The sequence below is a fragment of the Hibiscus syriacus genome, unplaced genomic scaffold (genome assembly GCF_006381635.1).
Source record: "Hibiscus syriacus cultivar Baekdansim isolate YM2019G1 unplaced genomic scaffold, ASM638163v2 tig00110430_pilon, whole genome shotgun sequence".
NCBI lineage: Eukaryota > Viridiplantae > Streptophyta > Magnoliopsida > Malvales > Malvaceae > Hibiscus > Hibiscus syriacus.
The window spans coordinates 749,286-767,841 of record NW_024062734.1 but is presented as its reverse complement, the minus strand read 5'-3'; the positions used below and the strand labels follow the sequence as shown (position 1 = coordinate 767,841).

The 18,556-nt window shown below is 37.9% G+C and overlaps 1 protein-coding gene and 1 pseudogene across 1 annotated transcript; one reads left to right on the top strand and one right to left on the bottom strand.

The window, feature by feature from the left end:
• The first annotated feature begins 5,492 nt into the window (after nt 1-5,492).
• Nucleotides 5,493-9,959, top strand: LOC120125489 (zinc finger CCCH domain-containing protein 44-like). The gene is made up of 5 exons (XM_039143924.1): nt 5,493-6,084; nt 6,473-6,552; nt 7,091-7,281; nt 7,450-7,851; nt 7,909-9,959. The coding sequence occupies exons 1-5, from the start codon at nt 5,777-5,779 to the stop codon at nt 9,934-9,936; spliced, it is 3,009 nt and encodes a 1,002-aa protein (XP_038999855.1). The 5' UTR covers nt 5,493-5,776; the 3' UTR covers nt 9,937-9,959.
• Nucleotides 9,960-11,212: 1,253 nt separating this feature from the next.
• Nucleotides 11,213-18,525, bottom strand: LOC120125231 (annotated as a pseudogene).
• Nucleotides 18,526-18,556: the final 31 nt, after the last annotated feature.

Here is an 18,556-nt window from a genome sequence, read left to right as displayed (position 1 = left end):
AAGAGAAAGAACAAGTGATGAGAAATATATTCATAATAAATGCCCATAGTATATGATACAAGAGCTATAGGTATAGTTGGCATGCCAAGAGTCGAGGGTATTGTAGTCCTTCGGGACGTAGTGGTCCTACGGGACATATATAACAGTCCTTCGGGAAGAATACTGAACAAATGTTCGGTGCCCCATGAGGGAATTTATACGAGCTGTGGTGACAGCATTGGTGCACAACCTCAATGTACTCACATACCTTTATTCTCAATAATATACATGGGCAACAACAACATCAATTGAAATATAAATTAAAGTGAAAGTGATGCAAAAAGGTAAGTTTCATGTGTGCATGACTTGATTATATATGTCATAGGAAATATATCCATGCATATTGAAATATCATGATCAAATGGAAAGAATGCATTTTCATGAATCTACTGTTACATGTTTATTTATTGCCTCACTAAGTCTATGACTTAGCGTGTAAGTGATTTACACGTAGGTACCAAGAAACGTGAAGAACAATAATAGAAGTGGCAATGACAGTATTATTACTAGAAGATCATATCAGAAGTAATCGACAAAGTATGTATTTTGTTGTGTATAGAGTGTTGGCATGTAATAAGTCGTTAATTATGAGTACTCTGATCAAGTTTGTATTTTGTGGTCTCTTTTATGTAAATTAAAGTATTTTGTTTTAAACAAGTTTTAAATTCCCCGGGGTTTTTCTTTAAGTGTCAAGGTTTGAAAAGTCAATATGACACCTCAGACTCGTATTCGGGTCGGGTACGGGTTGGGGTGTTACAGTTAATGGCATCAGAGCTAAGGTTTAGTCAATTCTCGGCATAAACTAGAGTCTTGAGTGTTTTATAAGGTATACATGCCAACAAAATAATGAAAACTTCTGATCTGATGGAATAGCAAGTATACTGTTGTGCTAATAGAACTATATGATTGTATTTTTATAGATGTCCGGACAAGGTAGTTCAAGAAATGAAGTGGGAGATGATATACCCGCTGAAAGTAGTAATTCACCTGCCCTGGCCAGGCAGAGTGAAGAACAGATACCCTCTGGAGTGCATGTGAATGATCAAAATGTATTCTTTAGAACTTTAGACGCGGTATTGACGCGTTTTCAACCTCCTGTTACTTCAACTTCAAAAATGAATGTTGCGAAAGAGTTGAAGGGATTAGAAGCTCCAGAGTTTAGAGGGGAAGCCGATGAAGGTCCTGTTACTGCAGACCTTTGGCTTAATGACGTGAAGGTCATTCTTACGGGACTTCATTGTTCCGATGCTGAGAAGCTAAATGGAGTAATTTCCTTGTTGAGAGGACAAGCAAGGATCTGGTGGACCAATGTTACATTGAGGATGACTAACGCCCAAGTAACTTGGTCATTGTTTTTAGAAGAATTCAAACATAAGTACATCGGAGATCAATTTGTTCGTCAAATGAAGCAAGAGTTCATGAATCTGAAGCAATAGAATCACACTGTATATGAGTATGAGTGTGAATTCAATAAGTTGAGTTGCTTTGCTGCCGAGCTTGTTCCTACTGAGAAGAATGCTTGTGAATGGTTCGTAGAGGGGTTACGTCCTCGGTTGAAGGAGATGTTGATTGTATTGAATCTATCATCGTTTCAAGAGGTAGTCAATCGTGCCAAAGCTTTGGAAAGAGCCCAGAATGAGAGATTTGAAAATTCAAGGACTCAAACAGTCAAGAGAACGGGTGCTTCTTCGAGTTTCGCACCGTCAAAAAGAGGCATAGATGCTGGTTCTCGACCTCAAGCTAGATCGGAGTCAGTGGTATCCTCAGCTAGAGGATCAAATCCGATGAGAGGCAGACAAACTCAATCAGCAGGATCTGAAGCTGGGAGATTTAACCAGAGTCAAGACAGACAATGCCAACATTGTGGAAAAAATCATTCTGGGATATGTAGAAGGATTTCTGGAGCTTGCTATAGATGTGGGGAGATCAAACATTTTGTTCGGGATTGTCCTAGAGTACTCGATGAATCTGCACGGCCAGAGAGGTCTATTTCTACAGGCCAAAGGGGAAGAGGTAGAGGCAGAGGAAGAAATCAGTCCGATTCTTCTGCTCAACAAGAGATACGTTCCACTGCTCGAGTGTATAATCTCAAGACCAATGAGGATCGGGATGACCCGAAGATTATAACAGGTACCTTTCTGTTGTTTGATAAACGGGTTATGGTATTGATTGATACGGGTTCTACATATTCATACATTACTAGTAAGTTAGTGAGAGAATTGAACATTCAATTAGAAGCTACTAACAATGAGGTGATAGTGACGAATCCGTTAGGACACAGTGCTCGGGTAAATATGGTGAGTCGAGGGTGTCCCATAAGAATTCAGGGAATTGAATTCCCTGTTAATTTGATGGAATTACCTTTTGAAAAATTTAAAGTGATACTGGGAATGGATTGGTTATATCGTTATTATGCTAATGTCGACTGTAGACTTAAAAGAGTAACGTTGAGAAGTCCAGAAGAGATAGAAATCGTGGTGTTTAGTGAAAGGTGGAATCCATTGTCAAATGTGATCTCATTGATGACGGCAAAGAAGTTACTGTTACAAGGATGTCAAGGGTTCATTGCTAGTGTGTTGGATGGAAGAGCCAAAGACAAAGAGATTGAAGAAATTCCTATCGTTAGAGAGTTCTCTGATATATTTCCTACAGAATTGTCAGGTTTACCTCCGGACAGAGAGGTAGAATTTCAGATTGAGATAATGCCGGGAACAACACCCATTACAATGGCACCATACAGGATGGCTCCAAAAGAGTTGCAAGAATTAAAGATTCAAGTACAAGAATTTATGGGCAAAGGTTTTATTAGACCAAGTGTATCACCTTGGGGAGCTCCAGTTTTATTTGTTAAGAATAAGGACGGTTCAATGCGTCTCTGCATTGACTACAGACAACTCAATAAAGTGACCATCAAGAACAAGTATCCATTTCCCCAAATTGACGATTTATTTGATCAATTAAAGGGAGCTTCAGTGTTCTCAAAAATTGATTTACGTTTGGGTTATCATCAATTAAAGATTCAAGAGAAAGATGTTCCAAAGACAGCGTTTAGAACAAGATATGGTCACTATGAGTTTATTGTAATACCGTTTGGAGTTACGAATGCACCAGCTGCTTTCATGGATCTAATAAACAAAATTTTTTAACCCTATTTAGATCAGTTCGTGGTGGTTTTCATTGATGATATTTTAATATATTCAAAGTCAGAGGAAGAGCATAGTTCTCATTTGAGGATTATCTTGTAGAATTTACGAAACAAGAAGCTTTATGCTAAATTCTCTAAATGTGAATTCTGGTTGAATGAAGTGACATTTCTTGGACATGTAATTTCTACATAAGGAGTTCAAGTGGATCATCAAAAGATTAAAACTATTATGGAGTGGGAAGTTCCAAAGAATGTGACAGAAGTTCGAAGTTTTCTGGGGTTAGCTGGTTATTATCGAAGGTTCGTTCAAAACTTTTCGATCATAGCATTACTCCTAACTAAACTGTTGAAAAAGGTTTATATAGTATTTTAGTCTTATAATGTATCAAATTATTCTTCAGTTTTAAAAATAAAAATTAAAAGATTTATATAGTATTTTAGTCTTATAAAATTTACATCATTATCACTTTAGTATTTAAAGATTTTTTATTTAATTTTGACCTTTATATTTTTCATGAAGTATATTATCCATTTCGTTTTTTAATTATAAAAAGTCACGTGATATTTTAATAATATATCACATGACACATAATATTTGGATTAAAAATAAGAAAGAAAAGTAAAAGAAAAAATTGAAAACATACTTTTCAACTTTTAAAGGATTTTACAAAAGAAAATTTGTTAGATTTGTATAATGTTTAACTTTGTTGAATTTTTATGTTTAAATTTTTACTTGCAAACACTTATGTATCTTCATATTAATGATATTAATGACTGCATATGAATACTGTTCAACTATGTATTTATGTATTTATTTATACATGCATTGCATGTTATCTATATTTTTAATTTTCTGACTGCCGGATGTCTTCCACGGAAGCTACTCTCAACCTGGCGTTAGGGGCAACCTACTACCCTACCTCCCCCTTACCCTATTGCATATGAAAATTGAGTTTTGTTGTTGTTGTATAAAAGTATAATGTAGTTATTGTTTTATTTGTTTTTTTAATTTGGTAATATAAGTGAATATTATTTTTTTTAATTTGAGTTTAAGTAATTATATCGTTATATATATATATATATTAATGATTAAAAAAAGTAAAAAAATATTATTTTATAATCATTTCCGGTTATTTAAAATAAAATTTAAATATTATTTATTTTTTTGACGGTGCTACATCCATTTTCAAGTTATTGGATCATTTTTAAAAGTGTAGCAAGTTATAACATTATTTTTATTGCATTTAAAGCATTTAAAATTATTTTTATTTAACGGGTCACGAATAAGCCCGTTTAAATCACGAGTTAAATGAACGGGCCGCGGGCCTTATAATTCAAAACCGTTTATGATTGCGGGCTTTTTAAACCGCTACGTTTAAGCCCGCACCGTCAAAACCCGCGGGCTAAACGGACGGGTAACCGTATACCCACCTCTACCTAAAATCAATAATGCTACACATTAGACATATATGTGAAAATACGTTAATAATCCAATGACACAAAATATAACTCGAATAGAAAACGATTCAAACCATTAAAAGGTCGTATATTAAATACAAAATTAACACATTTTTTAAAAATTTCGAATGTACATCAAATCACACCCTTAATATATAATAACACTTTAATACTAGCAACAGTAGTCACGCATTGATGACTCAACCTTTTGCGGAAAAAGAAAAGAAAAGTAGGTACTAGTACAATTTCATTGGTTGGACCGTTTTATTATCTTTCAAATAAAATATATACTAATCAACAAGGATGGCCCAATAATTCTCCAACACTTGCACTAAATTCCAAACACAAATTAAAAACACAAGGGCCAAATGTTTACATTATGAGTTGTCAATAGCAGCAATAAAAGGTAAGTTCAACATCTGTTTACAGTCAAATATTATTCAGATTGAGAATCAAAATAGTGGACGCTACACATTTTTCATCATTCAAGCATAGTATAAACACAGTAAAAGCATCGACCGAGAAGTCGAAATGGAGCTTCGAACAACAGACTAAAAACGGCCACGAATTCCACGTTATGTGATTTTCCACCCAGTGGGAACGAGGCAGACGACCGAGGACCAACACGAGCGATTGGGCCCCAATTCTGCCCCCCTTTTATATTTCAAATGCTGCTTATGCTTACCACTGCCGCCCACTAACCACGTGGTGCTGCCTCGGACGAGAGAATCAAACACTTCCATCTCCCATTCTCCTGACCATTCAGCCGCGTTTGACGTCAAACACATTCACCACCAAAAAGAACCCTTCAATAATTACGAGTGTCCGCGCCGCGCCTCCTCTCTCTCTTCAATATCTTTCAAAGCAAAATGCTTTTTGAAAAGGTTGTTAAAGTTTCCTTCTTTCTTCCTTTTTTGGCTGCCAAACAACGCCTTGTCACGTCCCCTCCTAATTTCCCATTTCCATGTGTCTACTGCTACTCATAGCTCCTCCACCACCGCTGCCTAACCCCCATTTTCTTCCATAGGGGTTTCAACTTTTCTTTTATTTGTTCATTTGTTTTGTTTTGTTTTTTCTACGAGATCTTAGATGAACGATCTTTTGCCCGATTTTTAATATCGGGGATTGACCACCATGGCTTGTGCTGATGTTGGGAATAATATTGATTGTCTGAATCGTGATTCTTTACGGGGGGAGGAGTTGACCAGGTCCGATCAATGCCAGAAGATTCCGGATATGATCGTTGGGAAAGCTGACGTGGCGGCTAATGGAGTCAAAGTTGAGATGACAGCTGGAAAGCGTAGACGTGGAAGGCCACCCAGAAATCAAGGGAAAGTCGATTCATCATCGGCGCCGCCGCCTCAAAGGGATAACCAGAATGAAGAAGAAGATGTATGCTTTATATGCTTTGATGGCGGGAGTCTCGTGCTTTGTGATCGCCAGTGAGTCTGGAAATTTTGCTGTTTTACTTTTATCGTCCTTTTCCCCCTATTTGTATTGTTTTGATGATAAACAGATGTAAGAAAATGGAAGAGAGTATTAGCTAGCTGTCCGATATCTAGAGATTGAGCTGAAAATTTGAATTGGAGTTAAATTTTCAGCTAAACATGGAATTTCTATGCCGATGCCTATGATCTTTAGTTTTTTTCTTTTATAATACTAATAATTTCATATATTGCAATTCATGATCTTCTTCTTTTGTCGACATAAATTTGGTTTAACTTTTTTCAATCTTCTTCTGTTTACTTTGATTTGTGTATTCTTCCTTCTTCTTCGTTTTCCCTTTTGTGTTGTTTATCATTGCTGATTATATTGTATTTTATGGGTCAGAGGCTGTCCTAAGGCTTACCATCCAGCTTGTATCAAAAGGGATGAGGCATTCTTTAAATCAAAGGCGAAATGGAACTGCGGTATGTTGCATTATTTTAGCTTCTTGTAAATATTTTTCACTTTCATTAAAGTTTAATTAATATAACTATTGCGAGGTGTTAAAGCCTGTGTTAGCGTTATCTAGATTCATGTTGCTTTGCAGTTCAATTAACTGTTGTTCTGTTGACATGTGTGTGTCAAAAAGTAGCTTTCCATGTCCGTCACCGATTTGGATTCTTTGTACTTGTGTAGTTACTGGATTTACTGTATTAATCTTAATTATGTTATGGTATCATACCATTAACATGTTTCTATTGAGTGGTGGCTTCGGGTGCCTGTCATTGACATGGATTATTGTTCATGTAGTAGTTATTGCATTACCTTTTCGACTTTTTCATATAGTTCAACACAATATCATACTGTCTCCACGTGTTTATACGCTAGCTTCCTTGCCTGTTCAGGACTTGGATGCTTGCATATCAAATGGCTGTTACACTAACATTTTCATTTCAATTATTATTCTTGTCTAAGTTTTTTGTTCCATTAATTTTCTGGTGTTCAATTTGTTTCGCATTTCAGGGTGGCACATATGTAGCACTTGTCAAAAGTCTGCGTATTATATGTGCTATACTTGCACATATTCCTTGTGCAAGAATTGTACTAAAGATGCCGCTGATTATGTCAACGTAAGAGGAAATAAAGGGTTTTGTGGATTATGCATGAAAACTATAATGATGATTGAAAGCCCTGCATTAGGAACCAAGGAAATGGTATGATTAACTATCCTTGTACAATTAATTTCTTTTTTAATGTCTTGTGCCATTTTTCTGATTAATTGTGCTTCCTTGTTTGGTAACCGTTGTAATTGGTATGTTTAGATTACTGAAGATTGAAGAGCTTCTGTCTAACTTATAAGCCTTTTAATTTACAATGTGCAGGTTCAAGTAGATTTTGATGATCAAACGAGTTGGGAGTATCTCTTCAAGATGTATTGGGTGTTACTGAAAGAGAAGCTATCTTTAAATTTAAGTGAGCTTATTAAATCTAAAAATCAGTGGAAAGAAATTGCTAAAGGTGTTGGCACGGAAAGGTCTTTTAGGGACCTAGGTGCTAGTTATTCCAAGAGAAGAAAAACGATTAAACAACAGACGTATTTGAACAAATCTGAACCTCTAGAAGCGGAGAAATCAGGTGTTATGATAGGGATGCCTTTGCCTGAAGCCACAAATTGTGCAAGTGAGAAGGGACTTGCAAAAGAGTATCCTTTGTTGCTTAATATGAAGGATAAGGAGCCCCCCTCTCCACTGAAGGGAGGTGATGTCTTGAGTGATATAGGAAGCAGAGAATCTAACATGACACTGCAATCTACAGAAACGGAGTTATCTGTAAATAATATTGAGATGGATAAAATATGGCACTATCATGATCCACTTGGGAAAATTCATGGGCCATTTCCTATGGCAATGTTACGGAGGTGGAGCATGAGTGGTCTTTTCCCACCTGATTTGAGAGTATGGAGAGCAAGTGAAAGGCAAGAGGATTCCACACTCTTAACGGATGCTTTGGCTGGGCGGTACAGCCAACCGCAGCAGCTGTTTCATAAAAGCTGCGTACCAGTTTATGATGTAAGGTTTGCCCCTAATGATAGATATCAGAATAGGATTGGAGATGCTAGGGGGAGTTGGGATCTGAATGTGGATCAGATTGAAAGTAAACAGGTGGAGGTGAGCTCCAACACGTTGCAGAATGATGCAAGTGGTCGTCGTTGTGGTAACAATGAATCTGCAAAGAGCAAAATATTGGGCTTGCAATCTTCTTCTTGTACTACTCCCATAGATATTGTCACTTCCAATGCAGTACAGACAGGAAGTCCTTTGATACAATGGGAGTCTGGGAAGAGTGATAATTACTTCCCTGGCCAGCCTCGAGTGAGTAGTCCACTTCCGTCGTCTACATTTTCTGGGAAATCATGTGAAACGCAGTCTCATCCAGTTATCACAGGTCATGGGGTTGTAACATGGGACTGTGGTTCCATTAACTTGAATGAAAATTCAAACAAGACCTCCGAAGGTCAATTTATTGCTGGAAATGTGAAGCGAAATGATACAGAGGGACAATCAGGCAAATCTTGTGGACAAAGCTGGAGATCGCCTTTAAATAATGCTTCAAATGGATGGGATGCCAATTGTGGTCTTATTTCTCTGGCTAGAGCTCTTGAAGCAGCAGAGCACAATCATGATATTGATTTCCTCGATCTTCCTACCTCAACATCAAAGATGAACCTCAAAGACTCGAAATCACAGATTACTAAAAACAAACAGTCTCTTTCTGCGAGTGCTCTTCATCAAGATTCGGGTCCTAGTTGGAGTACAACTTCTAGTCTAGTTGTTAATGGACCATTGCTTTCTGAAGTAGCTAGTGATTGGAGTGGGTATTCCTCTACCACAGCGAAACCTTCTGTGGAGGAATGGGACTCAGATCTTGTTCCTGATTCTTCTTTGAAACGAACTAGCTTGGGAAATGATCATGCTGCTACTCCAAGTTCAGTAAGTGGTCAATTTGCACATTCTTGTCTCTCAGGTCCTGCAGAAAATGCATCTGGTTGGGATCCAATTATTCCTGACCCCAGTGAGTATTCTTTTGGTGATGAGTCAGTTTCTGATCTCTTGGCTGAAGTTGAAGCGATGGAGTCTCTTAATGGCTTGACTTCATCTACGTCGGTTTTACGTTGCGATGGAGAGTTGGCTCAAGGTGCTGAACCTGATTGTTTTAGCCCTGCACCTGATCCAGGAAAAAGTGATGCTTTGAGCTCAACAAATGATCTACGAATGTCATCTGAGTCGACCTTGACCAATGAGACAATTGGGGTCTCCAAATCTGAAGTTCTTGATGGTCGGAAGAGTTCTAGCAGGCATTCTTCCACGAGTACTGAAATGGATGAAGATAAATGGCCCCGTGATGTCTCGGTTAACCAATATGAAGCTGGTTCAGAAATACAGCTTCCTGCAGCAGCAGTAACATGGGGCATGGCTTCTATAGATACCACTTGGAGAGCAGGTCGAGAAACTACGGCAACCAACTGGGAAGCCATTCAGGTAAACCCTATTTTCAATATGGAAGGCTTAGATCAAGGAGCTAGGAACTTCAGCTGGGGAAGAACCGGTCAGGGAACTTTCCCGGGCAATGGAAGCGTCAACATAGGCACTTATTGGGGAAACCAACAGGAGGGCCTTGATTTTCAGGGAAGAGATGCAAGTTTTAGTAGGGGCAGGTCCTTGATGCATCGGCACTCAACCTACAATGTTCTTTATCCGAATGGAGTTGGTTCTTTCAGACCACCGCCCAAGGGGCAACGGGTTTGTAAATTTTATGAAAGGGGAGAATGCAAGAAGGGAGCATCATGTAGTAATTGGCACCCTAGATAAGGTAACAATACCAATTGTGTCCATTTCGACTGTTAACTTTTAGTTTGTTCTCCAAAATTTAAAACGTCAGCTGTAGCAGTAGTGTATCATTCATTATTCAAGTTGGGCGTATAACAATTACCTTATAAGTTCTGTGCTATGATATAAACAAAAAAATAATAATTCCTTACCTTTTGCAAAGTAGCTAGACTTAGGCTTTGTAATCACTAGATTCATTATTTCTTGCATCTATGTCGTATCTTTAGGTATACTTTCTAATACTATTTAGACTCTTCTTTATCCATATCAATAGATGTAGTTTAAGTACGTTTAAAATCACACCTTTTAAGTGTTTTTATTATTTGGTATCATGTAAAGTTTGATATATTTATATATATTTGTATAGTAGATTGCTGAACAAAGGAAGCTAAGCAATAGCTTCATTTAGAATCTCCGAAATGTTTATCAAGATTATCAACACATACTTTAGTTAAAAATGATAAAAATTTTATACTAAAAATTTAATATTATTATATTTTAAAATTTTAAACATCATACTTTAGTTAAAAGTAAAATAATTTTAATTCAATTAATTCTTGTGCTTATGTTTTTATCTTGTTTCAATGTTTTAACCCAAATAAACATATTATCTGGCCATTTTTAATTATTATAAAATAATCATTAAATTTATTAAATTATTACAAAATAATTATTAAGTTTATTAAATTATTATAAAATAATTTCGTTATAAGAAAGTGATAAATTTTAGGGTAAATTATACGTTTAGTACTTAAACTATTATTTTTGTTCCGTTTTAGTATTTAAACTATATTTTTTTCCATAATACTTAATGTTCAGTTTATGTTTCAATTTAGTACCTACCGTTAAAAAATTAATAGTACTACTGACGTAATATTATCTTATAGTGACATGTTAACATCTCCGTTGAATTTTTAACAACGCGTACTAAAATAAAACCTAAACTATGCGTTGTGTATAATTTTGAAAAAAAATAAAATTTAGATACTAAAACGGAATAAAAATAATAATTTAAGTACTGAACGTGTAATTTACCCTAAATTTTATTAAATTTAAAGATGATTCAAATAATAGTTTAATAAATTTTAAAATTATTTTATAATAATTGATGTAATTTAATGATTATTTGATTATTATTTAAAAAAGTTAATAATTATTTTATAATTTTTAAAATTTTAGTGATAAAAAATGTTTTACCAGAATTTAGCAACGGTACTTCAGCGAGAGAGAAAAATGATCATATGTCCTCAAAACAAATGGATTTTGTTCGAGTTTGGGATTTCCATTTAAAAGAGTGGACAAACGAGACGTTTCGTCGGCACAGCATAGAGTCGAGCGGCCCGAGGTGCAGTGAGTCCAAACTCATCACTCATGTCGAGCTCAGTTGGCTTCATCCAATCTGGCAACTCCCACGTGAAATAGTGAAGCAAGTGACCCACAGCCAAATCGAGTGAGTACAACCCGAGTTGCATGCCCGGACACGACCTTCGACCGGACCCGAACGAAATGAACTCGAAGTTGCCTCCTTTGAAGTCCGGCACGCCTTCGTTTAAGAACCTCGATGGGATCTTCCCATGAATCCTTGTCTCTTCCAATGGCCTAGGCGTTGATCATAACGTGCGACTTGGCCGGAATTCGGTACCCTGCACCCACCGCCTCCTCCGTCGTCTCGTGGAGCAAGAGTGGAATCGGCGGGTGGAGCCTGAGTGTTTCCTTGAGGCAGCACTTTAGGTAGGGTAGTTTATCGAGATCGTATTCTTCCATACGGCGATCGAGGCCCACCACCTCCGCCAGCTCCCGTTGAACTCTCTTCATATCTTCCGGACTTCTCATCAGCTCCGTCAATGCCCACTCAATCGCCGATGCCACCGTCTCTGTCCCACCGAACATCACATCCTAACAAAATGAAATGGTGATTTGAACTTTTGCTCAAATTCTGATTTTGATCCCTCTGTTGTACTCAATTTGATATTTAGTCCCTATAATCTAGTTTTTAGATTTTATAATGTCATTGATTAGTATGAATTATTAGAAAAGGTTAACTTTTGCAACTAAAATGATGATTTCTTTTTCCAAAAGCAGTCTTCTAAGTTATGCGGATCCAAAAAATATTTTTGAGAGTGAACATATATATATCAATAACTGAAAATTTTCATATGGAGTGAGTATATATACAATTTTAGGATGAACATCATCAACAAAATGAATAATTGATCTATAGAAATTTAAATTTTAAGATAAACACATGCCCACTCCAACTACACATGCCCATTCCAACTACACATAGATTCACCAGTGCTTCCAACACACAAAAATTTCAGAGTTTGCATGTTAGAATATTTGCTGTTTCTTTTAAGAAAAAATCATGTAAATATTTCAATCAAAATAATTAATCTTATGATAGCTCTTTAGACCAACTAGAGACAAAAGAAACGTATCTCAAATTTTGAGTGTTCTAGAGGGACCAAAAACATAATTCGACCTTTTTTAACCACTGTTTCATATTTGCGTTAAAAGAACATACCATGATAATGGCTTTAATGTTGTCTCTGGTGAGTCTGATTGAATTAAGATCGTCGGACTCATTTACTTCGGCTTCATTGTAAAAGGCAAGTAACTCATCAAACATGTCGGTCTCACCATAATCCCCGTCGCCGCCGCCGTCGCAACCATTAACGTAGCTCTTCCGCTTCTGGATATGATCATCGATAATGGTATCAATAAACTTATCTAACGCAAAACGAGCCTTCTGGAGCCTGGAGTTGAGTCCTTGAGGATCAACCCAACCGAGCCATGGAATAAAATCAGCAATATTGAAAGCACCAAACAGCTTCGAAAACTCTTGCAGGATCTTTATAAACTCGTCTTGTCCTTCTTGGGAACTGGACCCAAAGGCCGCCCTGTAAGTGATGCTCTTGTGTTGGGAAATAAACAAAGTATAATTAATTTCTCTATAACCAGATTAGTGAGAATGCGAAATAAAAACGGAAAAATAATACCCGAAATTGATAACGGAGTTCAGCCAATTTGCTTACGTCTCCGGACTGCTGCAGATCTTTTACTAAGAGAGAAAATTTACAGGTGTTTACAAAACACTCACTACTCACAAGAAAGCTCTCTAGTATTGGGAGAAAGAAATGATTTTTGAGATGGTTTTGAAGCTAAATGAGCTAGGGTATTTATAGTTAAAACTTAAGGACTTAATCTTGTAAATACCCTAAAACCTAGGGATTAATTATGATTATCCCATTATCATTTTTCAACAAACATCTATCAAACTTTGAAAAACTATTTTTCAAAGAAACATTTACCAAACTTTGAAAACCATTTTCAAAGAAACATTTACCAAACTTTGAAAACCATTTTTTCAAAGTTGGTTACCAAACTTGAAAACCATTTTAACAATCTCCCACTTGAAAACTGATTTTAATCTGTCTTCACACCTCGATCAATACAATAACTTTTCTAGTCTTGTTACTCTAGCATGCCAACTGAAGTTGAACACAACTTCAGTTTATCTATAGTCACTGTCTTTGTCAACATATCTGCCGGATTTTGAGCTCCACTGATCTTTTCAAGTTTCAAAATCTCATCTTCCAGAAGATACATGATAAAATGATATCGCAACTGTATGTGCTCTGTCCTGGAATGAAAAGACGGATTCTTTGCTAGATGTATAGCACTTTGACTGTCGCAATACAAGACATTGTTTTCTTGTTTCTTGCCTAACTCTTCCAAGAAACTTTGGAGCCAAACCATCTCCTTGCTAGCTTCCGTAACAGCGACATATTCTGCTTCAGTTGTGGAGAGAGCAACTATCTTCTGTAGTTGAGAAACCCAACTCACTGCGGTTCCTCCTAGAGTATAGACATACCCTGTAGTACTCCTTCTGATGTCAATATTTCCGGCTAAGTCAGCATCTACATAGCCTGTCAGTATCGTATCTCCACCTTTGAAACAAAGTGCTTTGTTTGTGGTACCCCGCAGATATCTGAGGATCCATTTGACTGCTTCCCAGTGTACCTTGCCCGGATTATTCATGTACCTGCTAACAGCTCCCACTGCTTGAGCAATATCTGGTCTGGTACAAACCATGGCATACATCAGACTTCCAATTGCTGAGGCGTACGACACCTTCACCCATGTGTGCACGTTCTTCCTCTGTCTTTGGTGACTGTTCTTTGGAGAGTCTGAAATGAACACCTAAAGGTATACTTACTGGTTTAGCATCTTACATGTTGAACCTGGAGAGTACTTTGTTGATGTACTCAGCTTGTGATAATATCAAAGTCCCTGACTTTGTGTCTCTCTTGATCCTCGTCCCAATAATCTGCTTTGCAGCGCCCTGATCCTTCATAGCAAACTGCTTTGACACAATTTTTACTTCAAGTTTATAATCTCTTGCATGTCTGAGCCTGCAACGAGCATGTCATCAACGTACAACAATAAAATAATGAAGCTATTGTCGAACCTCTTGATGTAGCAACAATGATCTGCTTGGCATCTGGTAAAACCACTGCTACTCATGAAACTATCGAACTTCTTGTACCACTGTCTAGGAGCTTGTTTTAAACCATACAAGCTCTTCTTCAACCTGCATACCAGGTTTTTCTTGTCTGCCTCTATGAAGCCTTCTGGCTGCCTCATATAGATTTCTTCCTCCAAATCACCATGAAGGAAAGCTGTCTTTACATCTAACTGCTCAAGATGTAAATTCCCTGCAGCTATAATTTTCAACACCAGTCTGATTGTAGACAGTTTCACGACTGGAGAGAAAATTTCATTGTAGTTAATACCTTCTTTTTGCTGAAAACCTTTGATAACCAATCTCGCTTTGTAGCGTTTGCTCCCATCGTGCTCTTCTTTGATCCTGTAAATCCACTTATTGTGAAGCGCTTTCTTGCCTGGTGGTAATTCAGCTAATTCCCACGTCTGATTTGACCAAAGCGAGTCCATCTCATCTTTCATAGAAGACTCCCACTTGACTGAATCCTCCACTTGCATTGCTTCATCATAGCACTCTGGTTCACCATTGTCAGTCAGCAACAAGTAGTGCAAAGAAGGAGAATACCGTTGGGTTGGTTTAGGAATTCTGGAGGAGCGTCTTAGTTCCGGTGTGCCTGGTTCTTCTTGAACTGCTTCAGGACTGATCTGAACATCATTTCCAGAAATCTCCTCAAACTCAGCAAATTCCTTTGTTTCAGCTTTGGTATTGGAGCTGCTTGATTCTACAGTTGACCTGTCTTTGTACATCACATTCTCATTGAAAATGACATCTCTGCTTCTAATGATCTTCCGATTTTCATAGTCCCAAAACCGGTAACCGAACTCATCACCGCGTAACCAACAAAGGAACATTTGTTGGACTTAGCATCAAGTTTACTTCTTTCAGCAGAGTCTATGTGTACATAAGAAATAAAACCAAACACTCTTAAGCGTGAAAGGTTTATTTCTTTCTTGCTCCAAACTTCATCTGGTATTCTGCCATCCAAAGGAACTGAGGGCCCACGGTTGATCAAGTAAGATGCAGTGTTGATAGCTTCAGCCCATAGAAATTTGGGCAATCCGGCATGTATCCTCATGCTTCTGGCACGTTCATTCAGAGTTCTGTTCATGCGTTCTGCTACGCCATTCTGCTGCGGTGTCATGGGAACTGTTGTCTCCATCTTGATCCCATTGTTTGCGCAAAAATCTCTGAATCTCCTATTTCTGTACTCTCCTCCATTGTCAGACCTCAACCGCTTGACTTTCATACCAGTCTCATTTTCCACCATGGCCTTCCATTTTCTGAAGGTATCAAAGACTTCTGATTTTTTATTCAGAAAATAAACCCACACCTTCCTTGTAGAATCATCGATGAAGGTGACATAATATAATGAGCCTGCAAGAGATGGAACTGGAGATGGTCCCCATACATCAGTATGAACTAACTCTAACATTTCAGCCTTAGGTGTCTTACCAATCTTTGCAAAGCTGACTTTCTTTTGTTTGCCAAAGATGCAATCCTCGCATAGTCCGACATCTACATTCTTTAGATCCGGCAACTTCCCCTTTGACAAAAGTGTCTTCATCCCTTTCTCGCTCATATGGCCAAGCCTTTGGTGCCATAGGTTTGATTTTCCATCAGCATTTGCTACTGCAATGATATTCTCTAAATTTGATGTTATATAGAGAGTACCAGTTTTCTTACCACGAGCAATGAAGAGTGCTCCTTTGGTAATCTTCCATTCACAGCCTGAAAAGGTTGTGCTAAATCCTTCACCATCAAGCTGTCCTACAGAAATCAAATTTCTTTTGAGGCCAGGAATATGTCTCACTCCTTTCAGCTTCCAGGTGGTTTGGTTTAGCAACTTTAGTCGGATGTCTCATTTTCCGACGATCTTTAAGGTTTCATCATCAGCTAGATGAACCTTCCCAAAATCACCACTGACATAATTTTCCATGATTTCTCGGCATGGGGTGGAGTGGAAAGATGCCCCTGAATCTAAGATCCATGATTCAATCGGACTGTTGACGCTTAGAATCATGGCATCACCTGTCTCCTGTCACGTTGGCAGATTCCTGTGCGTCGGTATTTTTCTTCAGTGCTCGGCAATCTCTTTTAAAGTGACCCTTCTTGCCACAATTATAACAGGTAAAATCTTTCTTTCCCGTTGTAGATTTTCCCCGTCTGGATTTCGATCTGCCATGATTTGAATTTCTTTCTGAAGTTCTCCCTCTGGACTCCGTGTGCAAGGCTGAGGAGGTTGATGCTTCACCCGATTCTCTCCGTCGAATTTCTTCGCTCAGTACCAGATCCCGAACATCGTCGAATTTTAATTTACTATTTCCCGATGAGCTGCTAACTGCTGTAACAGTAGCATTCCAACTGTCTGGTAGAGATGATAAGAGAATTAAAGCTCGAACTTCATCATCGAATTCAATTTCCACTGAACTCAACTGAGTTGTGATTGTGTTGAGTTCATTTAGGTGTTGTGCCATCGATGCCCCTTCCGCCATCCGCAAATTGAATAATCGCCTCATCAAGTGCACTTTGTTTGAGGCTGATGACTTCTCATACATACTGGAGAGAGCCGCCATAAGACCCGCCGTGGTCTTTTCCTTTGCTATGTTGAAAGCAACATTGCGAGATAACGTCAGTCGGATAACTCCGAGGGCTTGTTTGTCGAGAAGAGCTCAGTCTTCATTCTTCATGCCCTCTGGTTGCTTTCCTGAGAGAGGTTGATATAGATTTTTCTGGTACAGAAAATCTTCAATCTGCATCTTCCAAAAGCCAAAGTTCGCACCATCGAACTTTTCAATTTTCACATTCCCTTCGTCTGCAGCCATCGCTCCCACTCGAATCTGGTTTCGTTTGGATCGTTTCTGACAATTCTTGCGAACCACCGTGTATTAGAACACCTCCGTCGACAAATTTGTATCGCCGATAAAATTTTACTATTCACGAAATTTACTATTCACGTGAATAGTAACCTCGCAAAAATTGACAAAATTCACAACCAAAAGCTCTGATTACGAGTTGTTGGGAAATAAACCAAGTACAAGTAATTTTCCTATAACCAGATTAGTGAGAATGCGAAATAAAAACGGAAAAATAATACCCGAAATTGATAATGGAGTTCAGCCAATTTGCTTACGTCTCCGGACTGCTGCAGATCTTTTACTAAGAGAGAAAATTTACAGGTGTTTACAAAACACTCACTACTGACAAGAAAGCTCTCTAGTATTGGGAGAAAGAAATGATTTTTGGGATGGTTTTGAAGCTAAATGAGCTAGGGTATTTATAGTTAAAATTTAAGGATTTAATATTGTAAATACCCTAAATCCTAGGGATTAATTGTAATTATCTCATTATCATTTTTCAACAAACATCTATCAAACTTTGAAAAACTATTTTTCAAAGAAACATTTACCAAACTTTGAAAGCCATTTTCAAAGAAACATTTATCAAACTTTGAAAAACATTTTTTCAAAATTAATTACCCAACTTAAAAACCATTTTAACATCTTAATCAGGTTAAAGATCAACTCACCCACATTTATTGCCTTCCCGTCATTGGACGAAACAGCTCTAACGAGATTCTCCACTTCATCTCTCACGGATTCCCATGACTCGGCTCTTTTCCTGCTGAAAAGGTTCACCACGCAAAGCTTCCTCATCTGTCGCCAGAACGGTCCGTAATGGGCGAAAGCCATGTCGGCCCTGTCGTACGTTAAATAGCTGATGGCGATGGTGGCTGGCCTGTTGGAGAAGATACTGTCGTGAAACTGAAGAACTTGTCGAGCCATCTCGGGGTTTGAAATGGCGACTATGTGTATTCACCACATCTTGAGGTGAAATATGCCTCCGTATCTGTGCGCGAGCTTGGCTAGTCCACGGTGAGTTAACTGGTCCATCATAAGCATGTTGCCGATGATCGGCAACCCTATGGGTTCCGGAGGAAATGGTTTTCTTCGGAGCTGATAAATTAGAGGGAGGAGGAAGAGGAAAGGGATGATGACGAAAAGCAGTGACATTGGAAATGGTTCCATGTTTTGGATTTTTGCAGACATGAAAGTTTCGAGTCTTTGTAAAACTGAAACTCTGAACGTTTACTAGTGT

Bases quoted from the DNA above. Each gene is read 5' to 3' on its own strand.
- LOC120125489 (XM_039143924.1), top strand. From the start codon at position 5,777: ATGGCTTGTGCTGATGTTGGGAATAATATTGATTGTCTGAATCGTGAT. The intron at 7,282-7,449 runs GTATGATTAACT...TACAATGTGCAG, and splicing joins CATTAGGAACCAAGGAAATG to GTTCAAGTAGATTTTGATGA. The intron at 7,852-7,908 runs AGAGAATCTAAC...GTAAATAATATT, and splicing joins TCTTGAGTGATATAGGAAGC to GAGATGGATAAAATATGGCA.